Here is an 11,278-nt window from a genome sequence, read left to right on the forward strand (position 1 = left end):
CTACCTATGATGTCAATTACAGGCCTCTCTCATCTTTTTAAGTGGGAGAACTTGCACAATTGGTGACTGACTAAATACTTATTTTCCCCACTGTACCAACTGTCAGCACAGAGGTGGAGGGTCGATGGTGTGGGCTTCTACAGAAAACCACTGAGGTATTGTTGCTTCAGTAGTTTCTGTTTGATCAGGAGCTGGAACCAGTTTTTCACTCAGAGTTTTCAGATTTTGGATTTGTTAAATGAATGATGGCTTGGTGGAATCTGATAGGTTGGATTTTAATAATTGTTTAATGTTTATAATCTATAATTTGTGATGTCACAGCTGGAATAATGTACATATGGACATTCAGACATTTGGGGTCACCTGGAACTGCAGACGGATCTTCACCTCTGACAAACGCCCAAGCATCTGGTTCTGATACAAACTTCTTGTAAGATGCCGCAGGAAATTTATCGACATGACTCTTACATTCATCCCTGAACCAGAACAAACAGATCAGTACGGATTGGACCAACAACACATGAGGAAGACCCATGAGGGCTTTCTCATTGTTGAAGCTGAGTTTAATTATAAGAAGAAACCAAATTAAAAGTTATTAAAAACACTGGTCAAACCAAAATTACAGCCAATTTTGTGCACAAATCTGCTGTTTGGTTCTGGAGTTGACTCACCAGGTCTTGTAGACTCCTGGTTTCAATCCATTCCTGACAGCGTAATAAAACTCTCTCTTTGGCATGTCGGCGATAAAGAAGCTCCTGGATCGGATGAAACCAGCAGCCAACCGGGAGAACATCATCGTCTGGAGGCTATCATGGTGGGTCCAGAACCGCTTTAACGACAGTAAAGTGCCTACTGAGCCTGAAACCTGCCGGGCACACACAACAGATTGTTGTAAATATAAACAATAAGCGGTAAATGCTTTATTCTCAACCGATGGCTAACAAACTGCAAACTGCTAAGTTCATTAAACTCTCGCGAGGTTTGTGCTCCTAGGCTATTGGAAGTCTCGCGATAGTTACCAACTCCCTGCTTGGTTTAATTTAGCTCTCGCGAGATTCCGGTCTCTTCCTTGGCCGTCGTTCGTAGAGGTTAGTCGTGTAAATTTCCACAGCCTGTCATTTCTGAAGAAAAAAGTCTGTTTAAAGCTGTTTAATTGTGAAGATAGTACACAAATGATAATGATCGAACGTTGATACTTTAGATTATGTAGAGTTTTGGTGCGGATGGCGGTCTGATGTTTGTTATTGAAGCGTCTAAGCAGAACGTTTGGTGTTAGCGTTAGCATGTAGTTAGCTTAGCCGAGCGTGCGTTCAGTCATCAGCCGCTGCAGGACAGACTGATGGAGCACTAATAAACTGGCTTCTTTATGTCTGCATTTACATGTTTATCACTGATAGCTGCTGGTTTGACAGGACAGCCCGACCCGAACCCATCACAACGGGCTCAGGAACAAGTTAGCCTCAAGTTTGAGATTATTTAGCCTGGACCTGGAGTCTTGAGTTCTGAGTTTTTACTTGGTGGTTCAGTGGTGCAGCCTTGCTCCAGGTGGATTCAGATGGACAGTATTTTTGCTGCTAATGTTTTCATGCCAACCTGGTGATCCAGAACAGAAACAAAGAGTCCTGCATGAAGAATTGAACCAGTTCTGAAACTTGTATCATCTGTTGCAGAGACAGAGGCCATGTTCAGTACCAGCGCCAAGATCGTCAAACCCAATGGCGAGAAGCCAGATGAGTTTGAGTCTGGGATCTCTCAGGTAAGACCTCCTGGAAACCTAACTTACACAAACACCGGTTCAGACCTGGAGTCTCTCTGTGGGGTTTACATGTTCTCCTCAGGCTTGCTGGGTTTTCTCCGGGTGCTAAGGTTTACTCCCACTACACTAAAATGAAGCCGGCCCCTCGCAAATTATTTCTATTTTACATTGAAATCACATTTTAAACAAACACTTGTGTATTTATGTTCTAACATAGAACAAAAACTAAGATTAGAGCTGATTTGATCAGATTAAAGAGGCAAATTTACCACCGAGCTGTAATAAAAGAAACCATTTAGTCTCTGTCCATCTTTAAAATGTGTCTCAAACATTTTTAAGGCTAAATAACGTTTCCAAGTGAGACAAATTCCTAAAATAATAAAGTAGCAGAGTGGTTAAAGGAGTTGTCCTAAAACCAGTAGGTTGCCGGTTTGATCCCCGTCCAGCTATCTCAGTTGTTGTGTCCGTGGGCAAGACACCACCTCTAATGCCTCTGATGTGTCCCATCAGTGTATGAATGTGATTGGTACTGATTAGTCTCCATAGATGATTGTACATGTTAGATTTGTAGAGATTCAATAGTGCTGTGTGAATGGGTAATTCAATTCAATAATACTTTATTAATCCCAAAGGGAAATTAAATATTGTTGTTGTTCTAACTCATATTATCCAGGTTTCTTTAGAGAGTTATAAGTATTGATGGCTGTGGGCAGGAAGAATCTCCTGTTGCTGAAAAAGGCTCCGACTGAAGACTCTGTTGTAGAATGACAGTCTTATGAAGAGGATGCCCAGGGTTGTCCATCGTATGGTCAGAAAACCTGGCAGGGAGATGCTGGAGTCAGGGATATGATCCCGCAGACACGTCTCAGTGAAACACATAATACTGTATTCCTGATACTCTGGCTGGGTTTATGTTAGGGCTTGGAGTTCATCCATATTGTTCTCCAACGATCTCACATCATGATTGATGGAAGAGATGGTTTGAACTTCCTCCTGTCTCTCCTCTTTGCTCCTGGTCTGCATGCACAGTGCCTGCCTTTTCCACTCCTCTGGAATTCGGGGCTGTAGTTGATGTCTTATTTGAGTTTTTGAGATGTTAATTAGCTGCTCCCGGTTATTTCAAACCACGGTGTTAGCAAAAATCCTTCCAGCCGCACAGCACCCAACAGTAGGGCTGCCACAAATTATTATTTTTATAATCGATTAATCACCGATTATTTTTTTCGATTAGTCGACTAATCAGATCATACGTTAATCGAACATAAAACATACAGCTCATCGTGCCAGAATGCAGCTGCTATTATATAACCATGGTTAGATTTTAGCTATATGCTAACTAAAAATAATTGCTGTGGAAGGCAAGTTCTGCTCTGCAGATATTGCACAGGTTTCTCTTTCATTTTCTTAAAAAAGATCCTACACTTTTGAGCTCCGTTGCTGGGTAGCCATGATACCAGAGCCTGTCTGTATAATGTCTTGTGACGTCCACGGCCTACCCCAGTTACCACTACTGTGCATGTGTGTCAAGGACAGAAAGGCAGATGTGGCAGTGGAAGGTGTCAAAGCAGTTTGGAGAGGAAAACAAAGTAAAGAACAAAAAAAAAGAAAGAAAACGATTAATCTATTAAGTTAGTCATCGATTATTTTAATAATCGATTAGTCATCAATTAATCGTGGCAGCCCTACCTAACAGCAGAGGTAACAAACATCTAAAAATAGTGACATCTATCCAGAAGAAGAGGAATTTAAAAAGTTTACAAAGAAAATTTCAGAACGAATGTAACAGAGCTACTCCAACATGCTGCCACCTTCAGCGGCACAATACGAGGTCACAGTTTGTAGTGTTAAGAGCTTTGAGTATCCTGTTTGGATAGGAAGGTGCCATATAAGTACAGTCCATTTACCATAATAGTACTTTTATTACTTTCTGGTAACAGAATATTAGAGGCCTTAATAAGCCTTGAATCTACTGTAAATCTAGCCTGGCCCTTGCCTTCCTACGCAGTTCCACTCAATTCTAGTTTCCCTTCACTGCTCCATCTGGGACTTCTCCCATAGAGAAGGATTTCTTCTGGACAATTTTCGTCCGGGCCAATCAGAGAACAGAAGGCGGAGTTTTGAACAAAATCGATTTTCTGCTCAGTGTCTGCTTGTTAGTTTAGCATATGGCAGTAGGAAGTGAATGAAGCCAGTCTGTGTTAAGGCTTCTAAATTAAATTAAATTTGTCTGACAAAGCAGCARCTCTCATTTACAGTCGTCTCGTTCGGCTCAGTACTTCTCTCAGTAAGGTTGTTTACAGAGCACACAATTTCTGGTTAGCTTCTTAGTTTAGCCTCCTTCACAGTGGAGCTGGCATACACTGAAAATCCTTGTAGCTCCTCCCCCAGTTTACCCACCAGGACACCGACAGGTCTTGGAGAGGAGCCAAGTCTCCCTCTTGGTTTGGAGGCGAAAAACCTGTCTTACAGCCACCTGGGGTGGCCTTTGTGGCTGTATCAGGTGAGTCTCCTCCAGGAGACGGGGTTGTGGGGGTTTAAGCTCGGTCTCTAGCTGCCTTCTATCTCTGCAAGTCTCAGCAAAGCATCTCCTCATGCCCTTATGGTGCCCTTAACACCACATTTCATTATTCAAACCACACTTTGCTATAAGCGTTTAAATCATTACATTTGATTACCGTTTGCCAGCATTAAAATTATGTTGTTCACTCCTTTTCTTTCTTTTCTCCTCTTTTCGGGCTGATGTTCCTCCTCCTTAGCTCCGTTTGTGATTTCTTCGTCAATCTCTTTCTCTCCCTTGCTGGAGGTCAAGGTTGGGGTCAGAAGGCCTGTTTCCAATTCCCTCAGCTGCTGGTACAGCGAGGTTTCTTGACAACACATATGCTGCGGCAAATCAATCCAATCATTTTAAACTTCAACAGAGGCCACGCCTCCAGCAAGAATCACTTCTCTATAGCTGAGAGTCCAGACCCTCGTACGAAGCAAAGTGAAGGACAAGGGTCATTCTTTTTGTGGAGCCTGGTTTTGTTAATGTCAAAGAATTCCTGTTGAACCAAACTTCAAACAACTGATTCGTTTTAGTAATTTTGTTGATTTTTTTTTTTTTTTTTTTTTTGTCTGTTTGAAGTCATTTCTGTGAATTTATTTTTATTTTTTAAAGGTACAGATTTCTGTAGATGTGTCGCTGGAAATTAAAACTTTTTTTTCTTCTTCCTCCTCAGGCTCTGCTCGAGCTGGAGATGAACTCTGACCTGAAGGCTCAGCTGAGAGAGCTGAACATTACAGCAGCAAAGGTGAAACACTTTAAAACAGAGATTCTTAACCTGTCGCGGCCCACGGGGCCTCAAAAGAACAGTTTTTAACTTTGGGCCACAGAGGGCCGTGGGACCGCATTGATTTTGAATAAGGTGCAATGAACTTTCTCACCACTAGTAGCGGTAGTGCACCACTCAGATGTTTAACAACTTTTTTAATATGTAGAAGAAAAACCTTAGCTACCTGCCGAAAATGCAAATTTATTTTAAATGAAACATAGAAGCAAAAATGAAGGAACCTGTCAAAAAAAGCCAAAGTTTGTCACTTATATAAAGTGCAGATTCTGTTTCTGTCATTCAGTATTTTAAAAGTTCATAACATTATCAAATACAGTTGCAGATACAACTATATTTTAATTTGCACTTTATCAAGTTATTTTTTGTAGTTTATTTTTAAATATTTTTAATGTATTTTAAAGAAACTTTAAACTTGTCAAAAAGCTGTTGTTGCGTTTGTCACTAATATGAAGAGCAGCTTCTGTTTGTACCACGCAAACGTTTAAAAAGGCTATATTTTAATTGTACTTTATCAAATTTAGTTTTACAGTTTTTTTGTATTTGAAACATTTAAACATTTTTAATTTATCTTATGCCCACAATTTTATTTATTTAATTTTCTATTTTTATTAATGTTAAAAATATATATTTTTGTGTCGATAACCCTGAGTGGTCTGTAGACTGACTGTTGTATTTGTTCAAATAATTGTTGGGGGCAGGTTACGATATAAAAAATTGTTTGTCATAATCATGTCTTGTGATTATTTGACAGGAGTTTTACTTTTAAACTGTAAATATATTTAATTTAGTTATAATGTAAATAAAAATTAAACCAAGATTTAGAATAATTATCATTTTGATCCATACATTGGTAATGTGTGACTGGGCCTCGTGTTGCTTTATGTTCAATAAATTGGGCCCCAAAGTCAAAAAGGTTAAGAACCCCTGCTTTAAAACACCTGTCTCATAGTTTTAATTGAACATGTTGGTCTGTCCCCCGACATGGACATCTAGGAGACATGTCTCCTGGCTCTGTCCTGGTGGCGTATGGGAGCGTAGCTCTGAGCTGAGACGTACAGTCCCGTTCCACAATGTCAGACAGAAAGCTGTGTCCCCGGCTGCTGCTGGTGAGGACCAGCGTCCTGTATATTCCTACACCTTCCCAGAGTCCTTTGGGACCRTGACTGGGGAGACAAACCATGCAGGACACAGACTTATTTAATTATTCTGAAGGTTTGAGGAGTAGGCGAGCTGTGGCCTGTTCCAGATGTTCCTCCTTGTCTCAGCTGTCCATCTCTGTGCCGTAGGAAATCGAAGTGGGTGGCAGCAGGAAGGCCATCATCATCTTCGTTCCTGTTCCTCAGCTCAAGTCCTTCCAGAAAATCCAGGTGCGTTTAGTGAGGGAGCTGGAGAAGAAGTTCAGCGGGAAACATGTGGTCTTCATCGCACAGGTGAGTGGCATGATGGTTGGTCTATGTGTGACCCTGTGTCTGACATGGACATCTAGGAGACATGTCTCCTGGCTCTGTCCTGGTGGCGTATGGGAGCGTAGCTCTGAGCTGAGACGTACAGTCCCGTTCCACAATGTCAGACAGAAAGCTGTGTCCCCGGCTGCTGCTGGTGAGGACCAGCGTCCTGTATATTCCTACACCTTCCCAGAGTCCTTTGGGACCATGACTGGGGAGACAAACCATGCAGGACACAGACTTGGACTTCAGGTTTCATCTGATGTCTGAGTGAAACTGATCACATCTGAAAACTGCTTTAAATTTGTCTCTTGTCCTTGTGGAGGACAAGCCTCAGCCTGTTCTCATGAAGGAACTTTTCTGTTTCAGAGGAGAATTCTGCCCAAACCCACCAGAAAAAGTCGCACGAAGAATAAACAGAAGCGTCCCAGGAGGTGAGTGCATTGAGTGTGGCAGATGTTTTCAACATGTTCTATACGTTCACAGTCAGGTCCGTACATGTGGGACTTGGATCTCACTGTAAACACCACCATGGATTGGAAGATGGGCTTTATCTGCAGACTTTCAGCTCTAAGTTCAAGTTTTTACATCTAAATCTAACCTGACTTGGTTTTCTTGTCAGGGTTCCTGTGGATCCTTAAAAAGTCTTAAAAGGCATTGAATTGATCAATTCAAAAATAAGGCTTTAATTAGCATTAAAATGTCTTAAATCAATCTTTCAGAGGTCTTAAATATGTTAACACATTGTACGTAGGATGACTAATTCGTCTCAAATATTACAATAATTGGTAACTTATTTGTTTTTTAAAATAACTGACCGAATGCCTCTTACAGCTCGTTTTGTTTAAATATTTGGTAAAAATTGTTGCTAACTGGCCTTTTTTCCATTAGTGTTTTATTGTAAATTTGGTCTTAAATTTCATTATAATTGGCATTAATTGGGTCTTATGAAGTCTTAAATTTGCCTTGCCTTAAGCTGTAGGAACACTGCTTGTATTTGTTGATGTGATGCTGACTAAAGCAGCAGGATGAGTTCTGCAGAGCTCTGCTGTCTTCAGACCAAACAGGATTTGAGGATCAGGTTTACATGTGACGTTTATGATAGATGCGCACTGAGGGGCGTCGGAAGTGTTCTGCTCATCTAGCGTGGTGGTTTGAAGGTTTGACGTGTGTCAAGGGGTGTTGGCAAGTAGGGCTGCAACAATGAATCAATAAAAAATGATTATTGAAAGCATTGACGATGATTTTCATTATCTATTTGTTGTGTTGCGCGATTTATGCGTCTCTCTCCATGTCGCAGAGCTGTTAATGTCACCTGCAGAGCGTTGTCAGTGCTGGCTGACTTAAATAAAGTTTGGGAAGAAAAAAAACTACCTATAAAGATTTGCCCTCTCTGAGACCCTCAAATGAAAAGTAGAGACTTCAAACGTTAAATCGGTATTTAAATCGTGTTGTTAGGCCAAGGAGTTCCGACGTTATGATAAAGTATATGCCACATTTAATTTTTCTTAAATGATGGTCTGATTTGATGCGCACCGCGTTGTGAGGAGGAAACGCGTCCCGTGGCGGGAAAAAAAGTACCTCAGTCCACCGTTTGTTTCCTTCTGTTGGGCCAAAAATATAAAACCCTCGTCTTTTTTTCTGACCAAGGCTCAAAGTTATTTGTTAAGCAGCAAAAATGTTCAGGACTAAGGGGGGAAAAAAGAAAAAGACACGAGCAGAACTCCTGGTCTGACTCAGTAGGGGAGGAGGGGGGGCTGCATCAGAACCCCTGACTGGGTCGTTTTAGCCACAGACAGAACCAACAAGAAGGAAGCAAAACAAAGAATTAGAGAAAAATCATAAATTCTAAATGCAAATAAATTCTAATTATGACAAATTATAGTTTTACATCTAAAAATCATATTTTATTAGTTTTATGTTTTTCCTCATTCAGCAACCTATAAAATTTCGGTTATATTATGTTTTATAGCTCTAACCATGTTTATTAATGTATGAGAAATCCACATTATTTTTTTCAGTCGGTGTTTAATATGGCTGAGAAAATCGATTGTGACAATATTTATGACGTGCTTCTTTTTTTACTTTTAACATATTTTAAAAAATCCTTCATGTTATGAAAAGACTGTTGATTCAATAGAAAACTCTGGTTTTAAAGAAAATGGCTGCTTATCAATTAATTGTTAGTCAATCTATAAGATAAATAAACTTCAGACTACTTCACATTAATCGATAACATGCATCCCTACAGGAATTATATTGATTGAAATCTTTTTATATTTATGTAATCAAGTGTTTTAATGATTTGGCTGATTAATCGATTATTAAAATAATCGTTAGTTGCAGCCCTATCTGCAGCAACCAATCAGAGACTTCGCTGTGGGACGTGGTGGTATTTTCTGATGGGATGGTCTCCAGAGTTATGGTGCGTTCACACCAAACGCGATTTCAGCGTCAGGAGCAGCAGGTTTACATACAGAGTCTATGGTGGACGCGCTTCAAGCAGCGTCGGGAAGTTCTGCGGCGCCTCAAGCGCGATTAGAGCAGCGCGATCTGAGCGTTCGACGTGCTGAGGCGCAAATCGCTGAAGTTAGAAAATCGGAACTTTTGCAGCTCGACGCGCCGCGTCAACCAATCAGAGAGACTCCACTGTGTGACGTAGCGACATATTTCCCGACGGGACAGTTTACTGAATGATGTCCACTAACCTGAAACAGATGGAGAGGAGCTCTTTAGCTGAAATCGAGTGCCTGCAGTCGTGTCCTGACAGGAGATATCTGCACCAATGTGTGGCAGCGGCTCATCAGACTGGACTCGGGACAAAAATAGTCCTGAAAGCGAGCTGTGAGCCTCTCCAGCAGCTCCTGGGTGATGAAACTCAGAATGTCTCTGAATTATCTGGTGAATTAATTATGAATTAATTATCTGATGAACGTGACATGCTCTTGCTCTCTGTAAATAAAGCAAAGCCACTTCCTCGTCCAACATTAAACAGAGCCCGACAGAGGAGGGAGGGGCGGGGAGGCTGTCGCCGTGCAGCGCTTCAAGAGCTGACCTGCGTCTGACCTCAAAGTGCACAAGAGACCAACTTGAAGTGTTGGATGTGATTTTGAAGCTGAAATTGCGTTTGGTGTGAACGCATCATAATACCCACTAACCTGAGACAGATGGACAGGAGCTGTTCAGCTGAATTACACTGAAACCTGGCAGGAGATGTGGGTCAGCAGCTCGTCAAACTGGACTTGGGACAGACAAAAATAGAGCTAAATGTGAGTAGGCCTGTCACGATAGTTCATAAATCAATTAATCACATGATAAATTATTTTTAGGTCGATTTAAAAAAAAAAGGACATTTTCATTTGCCTGGTTATTTGTTTACTTAGTCTCTCCCTCTCTGTGCTCCGTTGCACAGGGGGCTCAGCTGACCCCTCCCCTCCCATTTTCCTAGTGTGGGGAGGAGTGAACTCTCGCGTGGTCTTGTACTTCTTTAGCATGTGAGCTTGTAACAATAAACTAAACGATGACGGGATTCTGAAAAATGGACATGGAACTGGTTTCAAAGCAGAATGCGACAGTTGCAGTGTAGGAGCACTTGCAGGGCCTGAAATTCACTGCAGGGATTGCGCGTATTATGATCGATTCCCTCAAATTTTTGTGTGAATTTCCCGCATTGTATAAATTCCAACGATTTGTAATTATGTGGGAGTTTTTATCAGACTATTTTTAGCTGACTACTAGTACCAAATAAACGTTACCACTTTCTGTTCAGAAGACATGGAAACAGAGAGAAGGGGTAGAGGCTGATGCTCCCCCACCTCTGTACTGCGACAGACTTGTCAAAATCTGAGACTTTACCTGTAGCTCCCAAAAACAACAGGAAACTGAAACGCACCATCTGTTTTAACAAAACACCCAAAAAACAGTGGTTGTCCCAGCAACTCATGAAGAAAACTCTGAACTGATTTCCTCCCACGCAGTGCTCTACTTGTCTCCTCACTGTCCCCCCCCCACACACACGTTTGTTCTTCTATCCTCATGGGGACTTTGCATTGACTTTCATTCATTTACCAGTATTTTCTATTACCTATTTGACCCTAAACCTAGCCTAAACTTTACATAGGATGTGAACTGGGCTTAAGTCCTCATAAGAAAGAGTGGGTCCTCACCAGGCTGTGTAGTTTGCTTCATCTCTAAAGAGATGCTGCTCTTTAATATTGTTTATTTACTGTCTTAGTTGTGTGTGGTGTTTAATTTACATTTTGTTCTTTTTTTTATTGAAGTGTGTTTTTTGTTAGAGACAGTCCATTTTGTTAAACATTCTATAAAAATTAAAGTTTATTGATCTTTGAGAGGATGTACTTACATTATTATGCTTTTATCATTATATTAGTTTTAAAATTGTCACCAGACAATATTAACGTTTATCACAATAATTTCTGAGACAATTAATCGTACAGCAAAATTTGTTGTAGTGACAGGTAGGGCTGCCACAAACAATTATTTTTATAATCGATTAATCACCGATTATCTTTTCAATTAGTCGACTAATCGGATCATATGTTAATTGAATATAAAACATACAGCTTATCACGGCAGAATGCAGCTGCTATTATATAACCATGGTTAGATTTTAGCTATATGCTAACTAAAAATAATTGCTGTGGAAGGCAAGTTCTTCTCTGCAGATATTGCACAGGTTTCTGTTTCATTTTCTTAAAATGATCCCATATTTTTGAGCTCCGTTGACA

General features: G+C 40.7%; 2 protein-coding genes across 3 annotated transcripts in view; one reads left to right on the forward strand and one right to left on the reverse strand.

Moving 5' to 3' along the window:
- Positions 1 to 976, reverse strand: part of rnaseh1 (ribonuclease H1) — an 8,230-nt gene extending 7,254 nt beyond the window's left edge. Inside the window, exons 1-2 of one of the 2 annotated variants that reach the window (XM_014022654.1) lie at positions 672 to 976; positions 352 to 476 (exon numbers count right to left, since the gene is read on the reverse strand). In XM_014022654.1, the coding sequence (XP_013878108.1) occupies positions 352 to 476; positions 672 to 796 (250 nt within the window). In that variant the 5' untranslated portion in view covers positions 797 to 976. The remainder of the gene's footprint in view (positions 1 to 351; positions 477 to 671) is intronic. The other variant, XM_014022655.1, reaches the window with a different exon arrangement.
- Positions 977 to 1,670: 694 nt separating this feature from the next.
- Positions 1,671 to 11,278, forward strand: part of rps7 (ribosomal protein S7) — a gene marked incomplete at its 5' end in the record, with an annotated part of 15,246 nt that continues 5,638 nt past the window's right edge. The window contains 4 exon segments of the mRNA XM_014022656.1: positions 1,671 to 1,756; positions 4,975 to 5,046; positions 6,372 to 6,515; positions 6,900 to 6,964. Of these exon segments, the coding sequence (XP_013878110.1) occupies positions 1,682 to 1,756; positions 4,975 to 5,046; positions 6,372 to 6,515; positions 6,900 to 6,964 (356 nt within the window).

The sequence above is a fragment of the Austrofundulus limnaeus genome, unplaced genomic scaffold (genome assembly GCF_001266775.1).
Source record: "Austrofundulus limnaeus strain Quisiro unplaced genomic scaffold, Austrofundulus_limnaeus-1.0 Scaffold337, whole genome shotgun sequence".
Classification (NCBI taxonomy): domain Eukaryota; kingdom Metazoa; phylum Chordata; class Actinopteri; order Cyprinodontiformes; family Rivulidae; genus Austrofundulus; species Austrofundulus limnaeus.